General features: G+C 45.6%; 1 protein-coding gene and 1 pseudogene across 43 annotated transcripts in view; one reads left to right on the plus strand and one right to left on the minus strand.

The window, feature by feature from the left end:
* The window catches only part of Ppfibp1 (PPFIB scaffold protein 1), a 156,397-nt gene that overhangs the window by 112,989 nt on the left and 20,662 nt on the right, over positions 1-22,746 (plus strand). For 13 of the 43 annotated variants that reach the window (XM_087657809.1, XM_087657807.1, XM_087657818.1 and 10 more), the window contains 10 exons: positions 1,054-1,167; positions 2,340-2,471; positions 7,143-7,235; positions 8,885-8,999; positions 10,261-10,293; positions 11,479-11,540; positions 12,664-12,739; positions 16,287-16,441; positions 21,408-21,523; positions 22,342-22,398. In XM_087657809.1, the coding sequence (XP_087513935.1) occupies positions 1,054-1,167; positions 2,340-2,471; positions 7,143-7,235; positions 8,885-8,999; positions 10,261-10,293; positions 11,479-11,540; positions 12,664-12,739; positions 16,287-16,441; positions 21,408-21,523; positions 22,342-22,398 (953 nt within the window). 43 annotated transcript variants of the gene reach the window in all.
* LOC134486872 (high mobility group protein B1-like) lies at positions 20,458-21,067 on the minus strand (annotated as a pseudogene).

Here is a 22,746-nt window from a genome sequence, read left to right on the forward strand (position 1 = left end):
AACGAAACACTTAATTCACATTTGTACAGTGGCCCAGCCAGGCACTTAAGGAAACAGCACACAGTGTCTGTAATCCCAGCACTTAGGACACTGAGGCAGGAGAATTGCCATGAATTTGAAACCAGCCTGGGCTATAGCATCAGACCCTATCTCACAAACAAGTAGTGGAGTGCTAAGCCAGCCATCCGTACCGGAGTGTGCAGGGCTGGCTGTGGTCAGCTTTGTCACCCAGTCCTCAGGATCAGGTCAGACTCAGTGCCACTTGAGATGACGTGTGTCACCTGCTGTCAGATCTGATTTTACATACATTTCAACTAGAAATCCAGATCTGTGAATACCCGTAGTGTAAAAATCTCAGTCTGAATATATATTAACTTTCCATCTTTAAAAATGATACATGAACAAGGCAGCCGAGTGGAGCCTGCTGTTGGAGTGTTCTCTGGGGTACGTTTGCTTGCTTCCTCGTGGTGGTTCTAAGCACAGAGCTAACGATCAAAGTCTATCCACTCAGCTGGCATCACGGAGGAGAAACTTGTAGATCTGCGTGGAACCCTGAGGGTATAGGATGAACTTCACACGCTTGTGATGGTGTCCATCCTGAAAGAGCACGCAGAGTTTGAGGTCTTTGTTCACCTTTGCTCCTCTTACTGTTGACATGAGAAATCTGAGTGGTCCTTAGTGCCCGTTTCCGATATGGACCTCGCTTCCTCTGTGACTGTCTACCTCGTCTCTCACCATCACCTTCAACGTCAGAGTTTCCTGATTGCAGCAGGATGGCTTTAATGTGTAAAGAAACTGCAGGCTCTGATCAGCACCTTCTTGAATAGGAATCCTTGGGCCATAAGGCGGCATAGGGCTGCGGAGGCTCCCGGGTGGTACAGAGCCTGCCTAGCCTAGCATGCACCAGACGTGGGTTTGGTCCACACAGAGCAGAGTGTAAATAGCCAAGGGCTTAGGATGTCTTAACCACTGTGAGCAGTGGCTCTTAGTCCTCGTTCCCATCAGGGAATGAGCCTTCCGAACTCATTGCAGCCTCTTGCTTTAAACCGACAGGTGAGCGTGTTGACAGACCAGGTGGAGGCTCAGGGAGAGAAGATTCGGGATTTGGAGTTCTGTCTTGAAGAGCATAGAGAGAAGCTGAATGCCACTGAAGAAATGCTGCAGCAGGTATGGGCTAAAGCTGGGGGCACGGGGTGTCGAACTGTGTTAGCTGAGGAGCAACCTTCCTGTCTCGTCTCAGCAGCAGTAAATCCAGAATTGCATAACCGTTGCATTTAAAGTCTAGAGCAGCAGAGTCTAAACTCACAGACATGCAGAGTTGTGCAGTTAGGAGAGAATACAATGTGACAGGAATTATAAGTTGATCTTTTGCACTCATATTATTTCTGATTCTCAACCATGAGATGAAAAACACCATATGTGACTCATTTAGGCAAAAACTCACACATACACACACACACAAATACACACGTACGACACGCACACAGGCACACACACACATGCACACACGCGCACACACACATGCATACACACGCACACACACATGCACACACACATGCACACACGCATGCACACGCATGCACACACACGGATGCACACACATGCACACACATGCACACACACATGCACACGCATGCACACGCACGCACACACAGGCGCACACACATGCACACACACATACACGCACACACATGCACACACACATGCACACACACGCACACGCATGCACACACACGCACACACACACGCACACACACATACACGCACACACATGCACACACACATGCACACGCATGCACACACACACACATACACACACACGCACACACTCAGGCACATGTCCCAGTCACACACAGGGCTTGTGAATGAGAAGCCTGTGGTGCAGCGGAGACTATTATGGTGCAGAGCTGCTGCTGTTGAACATCAGTCTGTGCCATTGCCTGCCTGTGAGACTCCACAGGCCCCGGACCTCCCTGTGCTCGTGACCTAGGCTTCCATGTGCCTAGGAACCCTGATGAGTGAGGCTGATAAGCTTTTCTTCCTCATGGCACGGTTGTAGGGACTGAACAGGAGCATGTCTCCCAGTCCCTGGCACATATGAGGTACCATGCACAGCACCACCAGTGCTGTCTTTGGCCTCAGGAGTCTGACAGATGTGTCTCCCCGACAGCTCCATGACCTGTGTGGTTCTGTTCAGCAGAGGTCACTAGAGCAAGGGATCCACAGCAGTGTGGTGCATGTCCATGCGTCACACACAGCCTACATTTAACTGTTGCTGCGTTGCTGCCATGACAGAAATTTATAGTAAGTCAACTTGTGACTATCTGGAATTCTAACAGGAGCTTCTGAGTAGGACTTCCTTAGAGACACAGAAGCTGGAGCTGATGGCTGAGATCTCTAACTTGAAGTTAAAACTGACCGCCGTAGAGAAGGACAGGCTGGATTATGAAGATAGGTTCAGAGACACAGAGGTGAGTATCGTATGTATGTTCTCTCTTCCTTCCCATCCCTTCTCTTCCTTCCTCTTTAGCATACACACACACACACACACACACACACACACACACACACACACACACACACACACGACAAAGTTGAAACTCCTGGAGGTGTGAAGGAAGGTAACAATTACTGTACACTTTCATCCTGCTTCCTTTTAAGAAATAATGTTTCGGGCTCACTAGACCCTAGGTCTTATCCTCAGCAGCAGTCCAGAGACAGAGTAAGCAGGCATGGTGTACATGCCTGCAATCCCAGTACCTGAGAGATGGGGGCAGAAGATCAGGAGTTCAAAGCCAGCCTCCATCATACAGTGAATTTGAGAGTAGACTGGTGACCACGAAACTCTTGTCTCAGAAAACTAACAGCCATAAGTAAAAAAGAACTCAGGGTAAACCTTAATACCACATTCTGATTTCTTCACTAAAATGCTAGTTCCAGTTTTTGTTTTGAGATTTTGTTTGTTTCAAATATTCTGTAGGACTAGTTTTGACTACAAGATATTTGTGGCACCTAGATGACAAAACTGTGCTGGTCATGCTAATTTGAAGATCATGGTTTTATCAGCTGTCCTTATTTAGGCCCACTGGACATTTACATAATCTAAAGGGAATTTGTTAGTGTAGGGAAACCATGTTATACACTCACAGAATCCCAGCATTTGCAGGTCATTTTATTTGCCCCTTAATGGTTAGTATGTTCCGCATGTAAGTCATTCCGATTAACTAAGATTCACTGTACTTTTGTGAAGTCTAGGGTGACTTTCACAATGAAAAGTTCTCATGGGGGAATGGCACACTTGATGCTCTTGCTGGAGTTTGGTTCCCACCACCCGTGTCTGCTTGTACACAATCACCCCTCCATAGCTGTACACGCACACACTGGGGAGAGGCTTGGAGGGTATCTGTCCATTTCAAATCTTCATTTAGGATGAAACACAGGGCTGTTTTCCAGCACATGCAAGGCCCTGGGTTCAATCTCTGATACCATAGATGAAGTGAAATAAAAAAATGAAAGGAAGAGCTGTAGAAATTCCTTCTTAGAGGTCGCCACCCCGAAGTCTTTCTGTTAGGTTGAGTCTGTGTCGGAAAATGAGTACCAGGAAGCAGAGCGAGGACGTGGTTGTTTCCTGTTCTCTCCCTTCAGGTGCAGTGTTTGCATATTGACTCTGTATCCTCATAATACCTTGTAATGTCAGGCTTGAGATAATGTAGCTTACCCCACTGTGATTTCCAAAATGAAGTGTCCCATCCACGATCCAATTACAACTGAAAGCCTGGGTTGTTTTACTTCCTCAGTGGCAAAAAGAAAGCACCATCTTGATTTTTGTTCTAGACTTGAACAAGAGTTGGTCATGTTTAAGAGCATATCCCATCTTAATCAAGGTTGTGCCTCTTAGAGCAGGAGCACTGCTCAGTCTCTTTATCAGACTGACTTAAGGTTTTTTAGCCCCCCTTTGATATTTGAGACATGGTTTCTCTGTGTAGCCCTTGCTGCCCTGGAACTCACATTGTAAACCAGGCTGGCCTCAAGCTCAGAGATCCACCTGCCTCTGCCTCCCAAATCCTGGGATTAAAGACTGGCTTTACTTTAACTTTCTGTGAGAGTCTGTTTAGATTTTTCCCTTCTCCTTACCCTGTCATCCCTGTCTTCACAGTCACTGCTGAACCTATGTAGTGGCTGGGGCTGCAGGGGGATTGGAGGGGTAGGAGGCTGCAGGGATGGGAACTAGGAGGCTGGGGGAAGAGAGAAGGGAGTTGAGGAGGCTATCCACACTGTAGGAAGCGAAATCTTACTTACCCGGCGCACTGTACTTAGTTTAATCTGGTTGTGAGGCCGACCAGTTGGGACAGCTGAACTACAGTAGGTGTTTGTCGTGCCTTGTTTCTCCCTGCTTCTATCTATTGTCCCACGTGTTCTCATTCAGTGACCCTGTGAACACCCTTCTAGCAAACACAGTCCTGATCATTTCCTATGAAATAGTTCACACTGCTGATGGAAGGGAGTGTACATATTCACAGGGTATATTACAGAATACTTGGTAAATGTGAACTTATGTTAAAATAATCAAAATAGTATCAGACGTTGAAATAGAATGGAATATGTACATGTTCTGGCTTAATGTTCCCTTAAAATAAAACCTTTAGCTAGCAAGCTATTCTGCAATCCTAATTGTCTTAATACTCTTCCAGAATTTTGAGAGTTTGAATGTTGGTTTCTAAGAAAATGTTGAAAAAAGGAAGGAACATTTATAGGCATTTCCAAAACCTAGTGCATTAAAATTCTTAAACCTGGAAGACTTGCGCCCCCTTCTGGCATAAGCACAGATGGCTAAAATAAAGAGCTCAGAATGGGGCCTGAGCTGATGAGTGCAGTGCAGTGGAGTGGAGTACAGTGGAGTACAGTGGAGTGGAATGCAGTGGAATGGAGTACAGTGGAATACAGTGGAGTGCAGTAGAGTGGAGTGCAGTGGAGTGGAGTACAGCTGAGTGCAGTGGAGTGGAGTACAGCTGAGTGCAGTGCAGTGGAGTACAGCTGAGTGCAGTGCAGTGGAGTACAGTGGAATACAGTGGAGTGCAGTAAAGTGGAGTGCAGTGGAGTGGAGTGCAGTAGAGTGGAGTGCAGTGGAGTGGAGTGCAGTGGAGTGCAATGGAGTGCAGTGGAGTACAGCTGAGTGCAGTGGAGTGGAGTACAGCTGAGTGCAGTGGAGTGGAGTACAGCTGAGTGCAGTGCAGTGGAGTGCAGTGGAATGGAGTGCAGTGGAGTGCAGTGGAATGGAGTGCAGTGGAGTGCAGTGCAGTGGAGTGGAGTGCAGTGCAGTGCAATGGAGTGCAGTGGAGTGGAGGTTTAGAGTGCATTGCTTTTTAAAGATTTTCTTTCCCTTTTTTACTTTGAGTTAAAGAGGTAGTTCCATACCTTCCAGCCAGACTTGTCATGGGCATATCTAGCTCCTCCCAGGTTGGAACTTTAGATTCATATTTAATGCATTGCCACCAAAAACACTTGGAGAGTTTTCTTTACAAAAAAAATAGGAAAATGAGCCCACTAGTAGTTTGCTTTTCTATAGTTGCTCCTTCATCTTTGCAGTCAGTACTAAAGGAAGAGGCGATGTTTACAGCAGTGCCTGCTGGGAGTTGAAAGCTCCCGTTGACAATAGCCACGCCTGGAAGACCAAAGGAAGGAGGGGCACTCCTGACATCTATGCAGGGAAGATGAGCTAGCAAGAGAAACAGACTCCTTTTAAACTTGAATTCAGAATATTTGAGCAAATTTAAGGAGCACATTTTTAAAGTAGCAGTAGAAATGGCATTAAATTCTATTCTGTTATGAAATCATTTAGACTTTAAATTTTGCACATATAAAATTATGTTATCGTATTGGATATATGATTATATTATATATAATATTTCATATAATATACATATATATCTCTATCTATCTATCTATCTATCTATCTATCTATCTATCTATCTATCTATCCCTCACCTACCTTCAGGTTGAGATTGTTGGCTTAAAGAAACTTAAGTTTACATTTTTGTAGACTAGGCAAAAATATTATAGAAATCTTCAGATAACTATAATGTGTCACAGAAAAGAATCTTAAGGTAAATGGCAGAGAAAATCTCTAGCTTTTGTAGAAAGGTGGGGTCCACAGGTAATTTAATATAGAAATGGGTGCTAAGTAGCTTTGTCGGTGTCAGACTGCCTTTGTGAGTTAGTCACATTTCTGTCATGTCACAGTAAGCATTGGCCGTCAATTTGTCACAGCCTGGAACCACCCATCAACAGTCCCAGCTGAGTACTTTGGCTTTGTCAGGTTGGTCTGTGGACATGGCTGTGAGGAATTGCCTTGACTGTCTTAACTCTGTAGGCAAGTCCAGCTCACTGTGGGGCCTCCGTCTCCTGCGTGATATAGAAAAGCTAGGTGGGCACGAGCCAGGTGAGTGAGCCAGTGAAAGAGCTAGCAAGCATCTGGTCCCTGCCTCTGGGGCACAGTCTTGGCTTCCGGCTCTGGCTTCCCTCAGTGATGGACTGTGACCTGGAAGTATAAATCCCCCACCCAAAGCTGCTTTTGATCAGAGTGTTGATCACAGCAAAAGGAAGAGAACCAGGACGCGTCACTCTAACAGATCTCCAAGACAGCTTATGAAGAGACCGTTGGCCATGGATCACAGCCCGTGATGAATGCTCACCGCTTTAGGCTGTATTGAAGCGGCACACCATCATGAAATGCTTGGATGACAGGCAGCAGAAAGAGGGCAAGGAGCGGGTCCCCAGACCCCTTTCAAGGGCACGCTCCCGATGGTCGAAGGGTCTCCCTGCGGTGCTGCAGCTTAAGGGTTCCACCAACTTTCCAGCCCTACACGGGGGCACCTGGTTCACGATTCCAGCGTCACAGCACGTTTTTGCTTTCATAAGCACTTGAGGGCAGAGGCACTGGAAACTTCAGTCAGTATTGTGGTGGATTGATGGACGTGTGCTTTGGCTGCTGCGGTAAAGTTTGCTGGACCCCCTTTGCTAGGACTGGTTCTCACAACTCACATACAAGGAGCTGCGCTGGCCTAGGGCTTTCCAGCTACCCTTTCAGTGACTGTGCTATACTCTTTTCTAATGATCTTTTTTTTTTTTTTTTTTAAAAACAGGGGCTAATACAAGAGATCAATGATTTGAGGCTAAAAGTCAATGAGATGGACAGTGAAAGACTTCAGTATGAAAAAAAGCTCAAGTCAACTAAAGTAAGTTTCTCTGGAAAAAGTGATTCTTGAACATGGTCTATCGTTCTTTGAGCGATATTATTTTTAAAAAATGCTTTCCAACTAATACACGGTAGCAAACATTTCACAACTAAGCCATGTTTCTCCTAAGCAGAAGGCACTTAGTTTACATGCTAGAGTTCTCAGTAAATCCAAAGCTTGACTAACCTGCCAGGTCATAGCCTGTGGTATCTGGGTTAGCTGCCCCTCTTTGTGAACTGATGCTGTTTTCTTAGTTTATCTAGCTTATCTTTTCTGCCTCCCTTTCTTTCATCCCTCTGTCTCTCTACCAGTCTCTAATGGCCAAACTTTCTAGCATGAAAATCAAGGTGGGTCAGATGCAGTATGAAAAGCAGCGGATGGAGCAAAAGTGGGAGACACTGAAGGTGTAGTAGACGTTGGCGGGAGCTGGGGCTGATGCCTCCTGGCGTGTGTCGTTCTGCTGTGACGGTGTTTTCAGTAGCATGCGCATTCGTTGTGTATACGTGTGTCACCTATGTTAAAGTGAACAGACCCCAAGTAAACAGACAGTGAGGTTGCTAGTGTAGATAGTAAACAGTGAAACATAAAAGTATCAGCTCATAAATTTATTTCGTGGACTCTCTGACCCCTAAGCATCATAAAGTAATCGTAAACATTCACCTGTGGAAGAACTCCACCTCGTGTGAGCTGGAGCCTGCTCTCCTCTATTAGGGTTTCCCGGAAGGCCACATAAGTGTTCCTCATCATGGCGGGGAACAGAAGCCACTGCTTAGAAGCCCTGCAGGGAGAGGTGCAGCACCTCATGCAGGGCACTGAAAGCTTCTGAACTTGGCTCTGTCCTTACTGTGAGTCGGGAGTACAGAGCCAACCTGGCCTCCTGGGTAGGTTTTTCATAACACTGCGTGTACAGATAGCTGAATGAATACTCTGAGAATAAATGCCACCCTGAATAAAAGATACCTTGTTGTCATTGCATAACTAGTTTCTGTGACAGATACAGCCTGAAAAATATGAATTTGCTAGACTAGTATTTTTTAAAGCAAAGCTGTTTTAAAGTGTTAACAAATACATCAGGGCCTCAGAAGCTTTTGTCATTTCAAAAGGAAGACCCAAGTCCTCGCTTTCCATTGCTGCAGGAGTGCCTTATTCAGTTGAGGGTGAGTTACCTAGTCCATGATTTGGCCAGTCACCCCTAAATTGCCTCCCTGTGGCTATTGAAGCCCAGTGAGTATCCCAGAATCGTGAGTGATACCTTGAAATGCTGAGGGAACCAATCAAGCCTTTTTGAGTTTGCTTTTGTTTTGCTTTTAAGACAAGTGTCTAATTTGGTCGTCTTCTTCAACTAACTTGGTGAGACTTTGATTTATTGTAGGCAGAACTTTATTTAGAGAGTGCCCTGTCCTGGTTATACTTCAACTTCTTACATTTACCACAAACCTGAAACATTTACACTGTAATTATTGCAAATTACTTATATCAATAGTGTTTACCGTTGCCTCTGTCTAATTTGTGTTTGTGTGTAAGTTTTTGTGGGTTTTTTTTTTTGTCTCATTCCTATAGTCTGAGTATTGGTTTAAAGGGCTAGCATGCTTTATAAGTATTCCTCTTCTGCCACAGTCTACTGTCTTAAATGTATTTATAATTTGTAGGATGAACTGGCGTCTTTAAAAGAGCAGCTGGAGGAGAAGGAGTGTGAAGTGAAGAGACTGCAGGAGAGACTGGTTTGTAAGACGAAAGGAGAAGGGGTCGAAATCCTCGATCGAGGTGAGAGTGACTGTGGCACTCAACGGTTTTGTTAAGATCCTGTAAACTGCAGGGGAGGATCTGATGTTGGACAGTAGAAAACAACTCCAATGACATTTTAACACTTACAGTTGGGTCTGACATCTGCAGGTCTAGCAGTAGAAATGAAAGCAGAAGGAATATAGATTGGACACCAGCCTTGGTGACACAGGGAGACCATGACTCAATTTTTTAAAACATCTTGAAATATAATATGTATAATGTCTGGCAATGCTAGAACGAATGAATGAGTGAATGAATGAATGAGTGAGTGAATGAATGAATAAGTGAATGAATGAGTGAGTGAATGAGTGAGTGAATGAATGAGTGAGTGAATGAATTAATGAATGAGTGAGTGAATGAACCCCTGTATGCATGTATGCAGCGAGCAGCTCCTGACTCATTTGGACAGATAGATTCTAGTTGGAGCTTTATCTCGTGCCATGTAACGTATGGAAACAAGTTGCTCTCTGTACCCGTTTCCTTATCCATCAGAAAACTCTGCCTTACGGAAGTGGGTTTTCCTCCCTGGATGTAGACATAAGTAAAACACTACAGGACATTCAGAAATAGACCACAACTTCAGGGTCGAATCTGCTGCTCACACGCTGTAGCAAGGCACCTATAATACCAGTCTCCCTCTTAGAGTTAAAGAACAGAGCGGCCGTGTGATTAGGGATGTATTCTCGGTGCTGCCTACACAGAGTCTGGGACCGGAGCCAGTGTGAACTGCCCATTGTCACTCTGGGAGCAGCTGAATTCAGGGTCTGGGTGCAAGGGTTAGGAACCTTAATACTGACTGTGTCAGCAGTGGACCTGTCTCCTCGAACCGGGGGACACTGTTTCAGTGGTGTTGGGCCTGAGTGCATCATTGGATGCCACATGTAGTCAAGAGGACCAGGTATCAAACTAACATTTGGAAAAATCTACCAGGGTGAAATTAGGCAGCCCTTATCATGGTTGGCTGACCCTGAAGCCTAACTGATGTCCACATAGAAGCAGCCAGGTTCAGAAGGGGTAGCAGCTCGGCTAACCGGTTGCACAGCAGGTCTTCCCGAGGCTCCAGCACTGTGTTTACTGCACCTGCCAGCCTCAGAGTCATGTGGGAGTGCTTCATGTCTGGGTTGTTCGTGAGATTAGAGTCCCAGCATGTATGTGAGAGGAGACCAAAAGCTAGAACTTGCAAGACAGTGTTTTGTTGTGATATATGCTAACCCCCAATCTGATGGGTTTTCCTGTGCAGATGAAAATATTAAAAGGAAGCTCAAAGAGAAAAGTAAGGCTTTGGTGTATCTCCACCAGCTTCTCACTCATCGTCAGAGCTATTCACTCTGCATGCTTAAAGCATTCCTGTCCACAGAAGTGCAGCTGCTTCATCCATAGCCCTCATTTCTTCACGGGGTCCAAGACAGAGGCTAGACAGACAGGCCATAAAGCCAGGAGGAAAAGATCATCTTACAGGTGTTCCCCAGAGTGCAGCAGGACACACAGAGGAGTGTGCTCAGAAAGTGTGCTCTCTGTGGTGCAGGCGGTGTGGGCGCAGGAGAGAAGGCAGCTCGTTACTCAGGCCCCACGCCAGAGCTCGTGGGTGTGCTCCGCCAGGTGTGCTACGAGACTCTAGCTGAGGTCTACATTGGGAGCTTTATGGAGCCTGGTACACATAAAGCCTTAATTGACCACAGAGAGTGAATTGTTAGGTTAAAGAAACTTGCTTGAAACAAACCAGCAACAAGCAATTCCTACTTGAAAATGCATCAGTGAGTTTTGTACAATTACTAGAATGCTTTCCCCTTCAGAAGCAGATGACTTTAGGTGAATATTTCCCTGTTTCCATATTTTAACTGTAGGTCGACTCTGTGGGGTTAAATGGTCATTTTTATTAAAGTATACTTTAGTGTTTAGTTACCAGATTTTAAGGAAGTCACGTGGTACATGCTGTGGTTTGTTATGCCTCGGCTTTCATTTGAAAATGGTGTTAGAAATGAGGCTTATAGATGAAGCAAGGTACTCCTCCTTCTGTGGCACCACAGCTGGCTTCTCAGCATGCCTACTCATGTGAGCACCACACTGCTCAACCTCTTACCATGGCCTCTCCAGCTTGGTTGTGACAGCACTGCCCTCTGCCTTGGTCATTGTGAATACCATCCGTCCGTCCGTCCGTCGCTCTCACCCACTGCCCACGGCTTCCCTTTTTGAAAACACAGTGCTGCCATTGTGGCTGCGCCCACATTTCATCTTCAGTGTTTCAAGGAAGACTTCTCCAAGAGAGGGTATCTCCCTCCCTCCCCACCCTGTGGGGATCTTTCTGTGATCACAACTATGTGGGTAGGGTAGACAGTGTTCATCCTTTATTGTTTCTAAAGGAGGATGGGTGCCATGTGTACTGGGAACTTTTCAGGCAGAAGAGCAAGTGTCTTCCCACACAGGTTAGCTGTGTCCTAACAATGTCGCATCCTTTCAGACATTGAAGTACAGAAAATGAAGAAGGCAGTGGAGTCTCTGATGGCAGCAAACGAGGAAAAGGTACCAAGGGGGACTCAGATATTGTGCTCTGTTTATCTGTGCAGCATCCTGACTGTTACTCGCACTAAGGGACCTTCCTTGTTGCTCCTGCCTGAGTGTGCACAGGCTCAGTGATGACATTGTGATTGTAGCTGTGTGTGCATGGTAGAGAGGCCAGCAACTCGGGTTCCAATGAAATCCCCATGCCCTCTTTCCCTTTCTGAATTTAGGAAATATTTAGACCATCAGACTTCCTCGTAATCAGATGAGAAGAGAAACAGTACATTGTGGAAATTCTAAGCTAACACAGCCTCTGAAGGGTGGAGCTCCCACTTCACAGAGATGCACACAGCCATAGAGAGAGAAGACATTAACACTGCTATGAAATCATAGTTACTTTCTTTATATTCCTGACTTCTTTTAGATCTGGAAATGTCTTGCCTTTCCTGAAAGGTGAAATAACAGAGAGCAGACACAGACCGGGCCCCTAGATCATTCTTGGCCCCCGCCTTTGTGTTCAGTGCATTGGCCTAATGCCTGTGTCACTGGGCTCTTTGCCATGGTCAGTTTTCCTCACCCATATTTGGCTTTCATCCTGCTAGAAGCGTGGGGCAGTGTCTTTCTCACAATTGACCTGACCTAATCCTGGCTGCCTAGCAACCACTGCTTATAATGTCAGGACTGCTTTCTCCTGTGTCCCTTAGGGAATGGAACAAAGGGACAGGTCCCCAGAAAAGACTAATTCCAAGGAGTACAAAACTAGAGAATGCCAAGGCCTCACAGCCTTCACCCGCTCCCCAAGTTCTAGGTTACAGTTGTCACATCTGGCTTCTGTGTGTGGGATGCCAAGGATATCAACTCTAGGGTTTTATCCACTCAAGTCATCAGGCTTGACGCCCACCCTCTCACCAGTGAGCTATCCTGCTGACCCTGACACTTCTCTTTTTTGTTAACTGCTGTTTTATCAGTTTTGTTTTTAAAGATGACAAGTAAAAGAATATATAACATCACCGGTGCTGGTTCTGTCTCCGAAACACACAGGAGAAATACAGACATTGCCACTTTTGCTAAAGTTTAGAAGTACTTTTCAGATAACTTGACTGTTTTAAAACCTCAGTAGTGGTGACGGCTTCTCACTTCACAGGAGCGGAAAATAGAAGACCTCCGGCAGTGCCTGAGCAGGTACAGGAAAGTGCAGGACCCAGCAGCTCTGGCCCAAGGTAATAGTGTAGAGCACTCTCTGGTAGCCTTCCTGCTTCTGTCGGCTTTAACCAGCCATGATCTTACATATTAGACTTCATGTGCATTATTCCAGATCGTGTGGCCCATGTGTTTGCTAACAGTAGTGCCGGGCAACTGTCCTATCAGGATGCATTCAGCTGATGAGTATGCTTTAGTTCTGCGTGTCAGCCAGAGCAGCTCCCAGAAAAGCATTCTAGAGCAAGAACTACAGCATGCGTCAAGAGCCTGGCGTGCTTTAGAAGGAAGGGCAGTGTGTCTGCAGAGTCCTGAGGGTCGGGGAGGGTGTGGTGTGTGATGACACGAGAGGAATCTCAGTAGGGCTGGCCTGCTCCTAAACCAGTGCAGAGAATCCGGTGAGGCTTTGCTTTGTTTTGTTGGTCTGGGGCAGTGGTTCTCAACCCTCCTCTTCCTGTGGCCCTTTAGTGCAGTCCTCATGCTGTGGTGACCCACCTCTTAGCTCATTTCCCTACTGTTATGAATGTAATGTAAATCTATGCTATGGAGATATACATGCTCACACGCTACCCCTTTGAGAGGGTTGTGGATGATGGGTTGAGAGCCACTGTCCTAGGGATTGAGTCTAGGGCCTCGCACACGTCCTACAGCTGAGCTGCGTCCCCAGCCAGGATAAAGGGCTGCATCCCCAGCCAGGATAAAGGGCTGAGTAGTACCAAGTTTGCAGTGTGACTGTTGCCAGGGGAGTTACGAGGAGCAGGGGAGCAAATCAAGACTCCTGCATAGATTGCTGCTGCAGAATCCCGGTGGATCTGAGTCGACCCAATAGATTAAGGCTGTGATATGCCGTATTAGATGAGGGGCATGGTGCAAAGGAAAATAAATCAACAAAGGTAGCCATGTGGGCTAAAGCACCAGGTAGGTAGGCGATGGCGGCCAAGGAGTGTGAGTTCCTCGTGGAACACATGGAATTCTTCTGCCTTCCCTGCAGATGAACTTTCTCAAACATAGAATGAGAGTCATTTGAAACATACAGACTGTTAGAGCGTATTGACTGTGAATGTGCAGGTAGTCAGGACCTTAAGATGATAAACGCCAAAAGCGACTGAAAGCAGCTAGGGAAGGAAAGCCTTTATTTCAGCTTACAATCACAGTCACTACAGAGGAAAGTCAGGGCAGGAATCTGGAGGCAGGAGCTGATGCAGAGGACATGGAGGGTGCTGTTTGCTGGTTTGCTCTCCATGGCTTGCTCAGCCTGCTTTCGTATACACCTCAGGACTAGCAGCCCAGGGTTGGCACCACACACAATGGTCTAGGTCCTCCCACATCAATCACCAATCAAGAAATGCCCCACAAGCTTGCCCATAGACTAATCTAATGAAGGCATTTTCTCAGTTGATATTTTCTCTTCCCAAATGATTCTAGCTAGTGTCAAGTTGGCACAAACCCCAGCCAGCAAAGAGATAATTGTGAAATACTAGAGAATTTGAAATTTTATTTTTAAAATTAACTAATTAATTTTTTATTGCTTGGGCTCTGCCTTGTGCACATTAGTCAAGTGCTCTGCCACTGAGTTATACTCTCAGGAGTTTTAATTCTGATGAGTTCATGAACCGAAAGAAAAAACAGTGGGCCAGAAGCTTCGAAACAAACAAATAAACAAACTATTCTCTTTTTTTATTCATAAGAACTAATAAAGTTAGTTCTATGAGGGACACCAAGGATACCTTGTGAGCCATATCACTGGCCCTTCCAGGAGGCAGGGTTTCTCACTGATGCTGGAGTTCACTGATTGTCTAGGTTGGCCTGTCTAGATCACTGTGCCTGGCTTTTAAAGATTTGTTTTATTTATGTGTATATGTATGGTTATATGTATGCCACACTTGAGCAAGTGAGGAGGCCAGAAGGGGCTGTCAGATCCCTGGAGGTATAAGCTGCCTAGTTTAGGGGCCAGAAACCAGACCCAGGCCTTCCTTATCAGTGTTGCCTTAGCCTCTGGGCCACCTCTGAGCCCATGCCCAGCTTTTATGCAGCCCCCAGGATAACAGGACAGCGCTGGACTCCTGAGCCTCTCCAGCCCCGTGTAGCAGTTTGAAATCAGATGTACTAGGATAGGTTTCCACAAGTCATAAACATCAGGCCCTGCTGCAGTAAAGTTATAAAAAAAGTGATTTCTCCACAAGATTTACATTTATTGTGCTTCACAAAACTCTTAGCAACACTTGAAATCTTGTAAAATTAGGATAAAATTCTAGTAAAACCTCAGTTTGAAAGTTATAGTTAGGGGTTGGAAAGGCAGCTCAGCGGTTAAGAGCCTTTGCTGCTCTTGCAGGGGACTGAAGTTTGGTCCTCAGCACCCAGTCTGGCTTCTCACAGCCACCCGTAACTCCAGTTCCAACAGATCCAACGCCTTCTTCTGGCCTCTGGATACATGCTCACACGTGGCATACATGCTCACACATGGCATATATATGCACACACATTCATAAAAAAATAAAATATATCTTTAAAAAAATCATGGGTTGTTGGGCATACCTGTAGTCTAAGCACTCAGAAGCCAAGTCAAGGTGATCTTGAATTTGATGTCAGCCTGGGCTGTGCTGTAGGGAGACAGTTGGGGGGCACTGGGGAGAAGCAAACAAACAAGACCGCCTTGTTACGCTCTTCAGATGAACATGTGGTTTGCCAGTTGTCACCGTTTAGAGGTTAGAGCTTTTAAAGCCACCCTTTCCATTTCTGAGAGGACGACTGTAGCATTGTGCTCTACAGTTCACCCTCTACATCTTGACTGATGTTAGAACTTTTTCAAACTTACTGCTTTTGGATATTTGGTTTCTTTTTTCTGTTAACCTCTTCCTGCTTTAAAATGGCGTCAAAGGATTGTTTTGAGGGATCAGCTGTCTTTTTTTTTTTTTTTTTGTCCTGTTTTTCATTTTGTGTATTTTCCAAAGCACACAGCAGTCTAAACGGTGACACTGTTGTTACCCAGGGTTAGTACACTGGGAGGGACAGGTACATAGATGGGTAGATACACAGAGTTGGTGGGTAAGTAGGTAGGTGGTTAGGTGATAGACAGACAGACAACTATTTTGGGATAGGGTCCCAGGCTGGCTTTGAACTTGCTATTTGAACTCCTGATTCTTCTGCTCTCATCCTCTGAGTGTTAGGATTAAAGTTACACATCACCAAACAGGGCTAAACTAATATTTATGAAGCCTAAAAAAATTTTAAAACAAAAATACAGTGGGCTCTTGAAAAAGTTTATTTGTTTTCTAAACGCCTTTTGTGTTAGTTCTGTTTCCAGCCTGACTCACTCTGACACCACTGGTGAGTGCTTAGTGTGGCCCGAATCCCGGAGCGCAGTTGCTTGCATTTAAGATGCTCTATCCTAGGCTCTGTGTTGCTGATTTGCATGTGGTGACAGGAAGAAACAACCCGAGTGTTTGTTTATACTTTGACTGGCACTGTAGCTCAGTGGTACAGCATTTGTTCAAGAAAAAGAAAGAAATGCATAATTCCCATTCTTCCTCCAAAAGTGGACTGCATGATCATCTGCTTCGTGTTTTCCAGGCCAGGAGGGCGAGTGTGAGGGCCTGTTCCACTCCAGTTCTATCTCCACCCTGTTGGACGCACAGGGCTTTAGTGATCTGGAGAGAAGCACTTCTTCTACGCCAGGAATGGGGTCTCCCAGCAGGGACCCGCTCCACACCAGTGCCCCAGAGGAGGTACGTACGTCCGTGTGGGATTCTGGCCCTTTATGTTAAAGGGGTGGTGTCTGTACTGATGTATACGTTGCCCGTGCCGTGTGACGTGGGTGGGTTCTTTTCCCAGCTGCATTACTCGCTGGTCTATCCCAGTAGCTTTTGTGTACTGTCAGTTCTTTGTTTTTAAATGTGTGCTTCCCCCTCTTTAATAATAAATGTTTTGGACAAAGTTAAAATTGCTTATAAAACTCAATAAAAACAAGACAGGCAGGTTGACCTGTACCTATAATTTCAGCTGTTGAAAAGGTGGAACATTCCTCGTTTGGAAATTTGAGAGCAGCCTAAAAGGACCCCATTCTAAAAAAAAAATGAGGTGGACACCCCAAAATATGAGATTATAGTTTATTTTTCAAAGACCGAGTACAAATAAATCAGGTGAGGGTTTTAAATCTAGTTTTGTTGTTTCTGATGACTCAAAGTTTTTAGGCTTAGAAGAAGCAATCAGAGGGTGTTAGAGTCCACTCATTTCCACTCATGAAGGCGTCAGGAAGGTCTGTTCATTACCTACCATCCAGCAGCAAACTGGCTGGGTTGTCCCCTTCCTGAAGAGTCTGCAGGGCGGGCAGCATTCAGCAGGGACTCCTCACCTCTGTCTGCTGCTCAGCTCAGGAGCAGCAGGAGGCTTTCACTGCCATCTCTGCTTGTTGAGGCAACCTGATGCCTGTACCCTGTTCCACCATGCCCAGGCTGGAACCCCCGAGGACTGCTTGGCTGCCTCATAGCCCTGTGCTGAGAGCACCCTGAGAGGACCAGGTGGGCCTGCAGCCCCCGTAACTCGACATGGTTGGCATCTCTGCTGTGGTCCAGGTAGAGCAGACTCACAGTGAGCAGACCGTCTCTAAGGCCTCAGTGACGTCACAGTGCAAGGGCACCTGGAGGGAGATGTGGTGCCATCCTTTTGGAAAAACAGTCACCATTTCACCTCCTGGGTGAATCAGTTTGCACCTTCTCACATATAAAATGCAGCCTTCTGGTCTCCAAAGGTCTCCAAATGTCTGTCCCAGGAGCTGTCATTCATTCAGATTTATATGTAGGGAGGCCCCTCAGTAGTTCCCAGAGTATCATTCCAAACAACATAGGGAGCTGGGAACACAGCAATTATCTGCACCCACACACCCAGCACGCATGGTGAGTCAGGAACAGGGGAACCTCTGTTGACATTCCCACTTTAAAAAAGGGAGGAAGGAAGGTGCGTGGCTGTCCCTGGTCCATAGCAGTCCAGCCCAGCTAGACAGATGCTGTCACTTCTGTACTAGAGACCACCTTTTAGACTCACCACTCTTCAACCCTGCTTTCCTTTCCCCTCTGTATTTTCAAATGGATGTTGTCTCGGCTTTGTAAAGTGCTGCTGAGGTCCAAAGCACCCTTTTATCTCCCCCTTGGCCTATCCATTTGAGCCTGATTTGGTGCATTGCCTTTAACAGTCAGAACCTCCTAAAACCCTCCGTTCCACTGCCTTAGGTGAGACTTGTCCACACCTTCCTTGCAGCATCTCAGGGATGCTGGGCTGCTGCTTATGTGAAGTCTGATCAGTGTTCAGTTGTCCACAGACTCATGAGCCCAGGATTCCCCGTGTTTTGAAGTCTCATATAACTTTACTATAATTATTGTCTGGAGCGACTGGGAAGTGGGCCTATCTTATTCGACTCAACAGTCTTACTGTGTTCAACAGTTGCTTCCTCTCGCCATCTCTCCCCTCTCACTTTCCTTCTCTCACAGCTGGGGTTGAGAAGCCCACAAGGAGACAGTAACGTTTGGCGATGAGTCTTGTTTTCTGGTACTTCTTACTTGTTCCCCCTGTGCAGCACTGGACATGAGTTTGCTACGCTGGGCTGAACCTCTAGTCCTGAGCCAGTTAAAACTGAGCTGAATGACAGTTAATTCAAAGAGAAGACAACTAACATTTCACACGTAGATGTTAGAGAGTGCTAAAATAGTTCATCAATCAAGATATTAATTATGAAGTAAGAAGCAGGGGAAGTCTCCTGCCTTTTAAATACTTTTATATTGAAAGAGGGGTAACAAAACTTTGTTTCATTTTGAGACAGAGGCTCACTTTGTTGTCCAGGCCAGCATAGAACTAGTGATCCTCCTGTGTCGGCCTTCCCAAAAAAAAAAAAAAAGAAAAAAAAAAAAGAAAAATGACCTTTGGCAGCCAATAAGTGTGCTTCATTTAGAGAGAAGTTGCTTGTATATGTAGAATATACTGACTTGTTCCGCAGTCTTTGCTGCATGAGTCTCAGTTTAAAAGTTTGCTTTTATTTATTTTATGTGAATGAGTGTTTTTTTTTCTGAATATACGTTTGTACACTGCTGCATGCAGTTTCCAAAGCTGTCAGAAGAGGGCACCAGACCCCTTGAACTGGAGTTAACAGACACTGTCCACCATGCTAGGAATTGAAACCCATCTCTTGGAAGAGCAACCAGTGCTCTTAACTGTTGAGCTGTCTCTGCAGCCTTTGTAGATTCCAGCTTAATCATGTTCAGTTTGCCATAAGTGATTGTTCCAAACTGAATAGAAATGGTGTGAAAAAATACAAATTCCTTAGTTTTGAGGAAAACCAGGAAGAAAAATTAAACCAAAACATTAAAGTTTGAAAAAGAAATCAAGAAAGCAGGCCTGTGTGTTAGTGTATTTCCCCCATGATTAGTAGTCTAGGGAAACAGTTGAACTTCAAGAAACATGGGTGAGTGTTAAAGAGATCACCCAGCATCAACTGCAAAGATTCAGACCAAAGCCAAGCCAGGGCACATAGAGCCCTGTTTTACCCTGATAACACTCGATGGCCTTTGAGCTTTTGTGGTACCATTACTTAGTAACAGGAAAAACTCTCAACACTGAGTCCACTGCTTCTTCCTGAAGCTGAGCTTTGATGGTCAAGCCCACCCAAGTCCATCTTGCCTCCCCGGGCTTTGATTCTAGGAGCTCAGAGTTAGAAAAAAAGTCATGGATCTGAGAAGGGGTGGTGAGCACAGGAAGGCACATGGGTGGGTGGTGGAGTGTGTGGCTGAGGTGAAACCGTTCCTGAGTAGGTGGTATAGGTTTGCAGTCACTACGTGTCCTTACCTGGCTCACTGAGAAGGAGGAGGCCGGCAGGCCAGTGCAGGGTGCAGGGTGCACACCGGCAATCTCACAGAGGCTGACTCATGGCCAGCCTGTGCTACATAGATACCCTGATCAGAAAGAGTTAGAAAAGAGGTCATGAATTTGGGAGGGAGGGAGGGAAGGGAAGGAGGGGGAGAGAGAGAGAGCAGAGGAAGATACATGGGGAGGGAAGCGAGGGGGAAATATGATTACATTTTAATTTTAAAAATATTAATAAAAATTAGAGAGAGGGGAAAGAAAGTGAGAGCTGTGGTTGAGAAACAGATCAGTGGTGAAAAGCTAGATATGTGGTAGGTCGACACTACAAATAATTTTCTAGGAGCCCACTGATTGGCTGACTTGTTCATACAAGTGTTTCCTTTGTGAGGTCTGGATGCTGATCTTACTCTGTTCTCCAGTTCTTGTGCATTACCAGAAAACCCCAGTGTTAAAAAAAAAATGTTAAGACTCCAGTGCTAGGCCCCAGCGGTATTAGAGAAAACGGTATCCCCAGTTCATTGTTTCCACAGTGTTGCTGTTACTGTACCCTGCATTTTAAGAGGTAACCAGAGTCCATGCTCACTGATTTTAATGCATTGTTCAGCAGTTGGGATAGTTGGACATAAAAGAACAATTAACCAACATGATGTGTATCATGTGTTAGACTTGCAGTAGAAATAAAAATGGAAATGATGCTTTTTTACAATATGTGTTGACGCCGAGGAGTCGGTGCCTTGGCACTAGCACTCCGTGGGCGTTCCCTGTGATCAGAGCACAGTGCTTATTTCGGTTTAGGTATTTTCTTTTCAAATTTTTTCTTTAAAAAGAGTGAGTTGTGTACAGGGGGGTTAAATGCTTTATAGACAAGAAAAAAAACTGTGCTAGAACTAACTTATTCATTGTCATCTTCTTCCTCATCTTCCTCATCTTCCTCATCCACTTCATCCTCATCATCATCTTGCTCTCCTCAGCCTTGACCACCCCCTTTTTCGCTGCATCAGGTTTTCCTTTAGCTCTGTAGGCAGCAATATCCTCCTCATACTTCTCCTTCAGCTTGGCGGCCATCTTCTCAGAGGGCTGCTTGTCATCTGCGACAGTGTTGTTCCACATCTCTCCTAGTTTCTTCGCAACATCACCTATGGATAAGCCAGGATGCTCGCCTTTGATTTTTGGGTGGTTTTCAGAACAGAACAAGAAGAAGGCCGAAGGAGGCCTCTTCAGTGCACTGGGGTCCTTGAACTTCTTTTTGGTCTCCCCTTTGGGGGGGTGTAGGTTTTCATTTCTCTTTCATAATTAGCCTTGTCAGCCTTTGCCATATCTTCACATTTCCCCTTTTCTTTAGCAGACATGGTCTTCCACCTCTCTGAGCACTTCTTGGAGAACTCCGAGAAGTTGACAGAAGCATCCGGGTGCTTCTTCTTGTGCTCCTCCCGGCAGGTTTGCACAGAGAATGCATATGAGGACATTTTGCCTCTCGGCTTCTTAGGATTTCCTTTGCCCATGTTTAGTTGATTTTCCTCCTCGAGGCACAGAGTTGCCCAGTGCCCATCCGGCTCTCGCTTGCCCCGGCGCTGTCTCTATGGAGCTCAGTGTACTGCAATGGCTGTGAAAGCAGGAGCCAGACGCCTAGGTATTTTCTTATTCAGGATATTTGCTGGCTTAGAACCAAATGTAATCCCTTTCTCCACAGCATTTCCTCTCACTAACACCTTATCTAGATGACTGTAAATGTAAGGCTAGAGTCCTAAGCACTGATGTGCTTTGTATAGACCAATTCCGTTATGTCTTGTTACTCTGACTTGTGTTTTGACTGATTTTCTTTTCACTTAAAACTTTTTACAGTTTCACACCAGCGTCCTCCAAGCTTCAGTTCCTTCGCTATTTCCGACATCTATGGACGAAGAAACCTGTGAGAAACCCAAGCTGGCTACTAAGCCCGAGACTTCGTTTGAAGAGGGGTATGTCATTTATGGACTTCCGTTGGGATGTAGATGTTCAGAGAAATAGAGCAACCACAAAGAAGGGCATCTCACAGTTACTTACAGACACAGTTTTCATCGTCTGTTTTGTAATAATGAAATGACAGGTGTGAATAGGGGTGACGGGAGCCTGGGAGGTGAGGGAACGAGACCAGAGTGGCCTTTAAGGATCTTAGGTTTTACTAGGCCATAGGTGCCTGTCAGAGGGTAAAAGTGGAGTAGTCACTGAGCCTGAGGCCGTCTGAAGAGTGACTGGGAAGCCAACACAACAGGGTCACGGTCCGGTCATCTCTCTACAGGCAAAGAGATACTTTGCCAGAAGATTCTCTAATGAGTTGCTTGACCTTGAAATAGGCTTAAGAAACTGTTTAAATTAGAAATAGCTTTCTTCTTTACAGTATTCGTTTTTTTAACATTTCTGTTCAGGTAGAACATGTACAGACAGGCCCCAGCTATTACCACTGCACTTGTGATTTTTTTTTTTTTTACTTTACAAAATTGCTGTGTTTCACTCTGCACTGTTTCTGACAGGTATGAGGCAGTCAGCACACCCTCTAAAGTAGGCTCTGTGGGAGAGAGTTTTTGCTCATCTGTATGCTAGTGAGGTGCTGTAAATATGAACAAGGAAGGACAGACAGACTAAGCTGGTTTTGGTAGATTAAGCAAAAGACACTTGGACTTAACGGTGTTTTGAGCTTCCTGTAGGATCTTTGGGGCTTCACCATTGCAAACCCAGGAGTACCTGTGTGGCTTTCAATTCATGACACTAACAAATACCTTTTAAAAATACATTTTAGTGATGGAAGAGCAGTCCTCGGTGCTGACGCTGAAGTCTCCCTAAGTGATGGTGTCTCGTAAGTTGTATATCCTGGAGCATCTGCGGCTCTCTTATGTTCACGTGACCATTACACAGTGAGCAACTGAGGCACGAGTACACGGCCGTGTATGTCATGAGGCAGGGCTGGAGGCTGATGTCACAGGAGTACTCTTCCCTGCCGTCTCACGCCTGACACTGGCAGATCTTTAGCCTCCATCATTCTCGTTGGAGTTTCAGCACTTTTAATTCACTTTCTGTGCTGATTTGTTATTTTTTTATTCCAACAGAAAAGAACCCCAGAGACCGTGAGGCTGGTGGGGCTGCTCTCTGCACTTAGAGTTTAATAAACTGGCCTATGTGAATGTTTGCCCGAGTCAGAGTCTGG

The sequence above is a fragment of the Rattus norvegicus genome, chromosome 4 (genome assembly GCF_021556685.1).
Source record: "Rattus norvegicus strain SHRSP/BbbUtx chromosome 4, alternate assembly SHRSP_T2T, whole genome shotgun sequence".
Classification (NCBI taxonomy): Eukaryota; Metazoa; Chordata; class Mammalia; order Rodentia; family Muridae; genus Rattus; species Rattus norvegicus.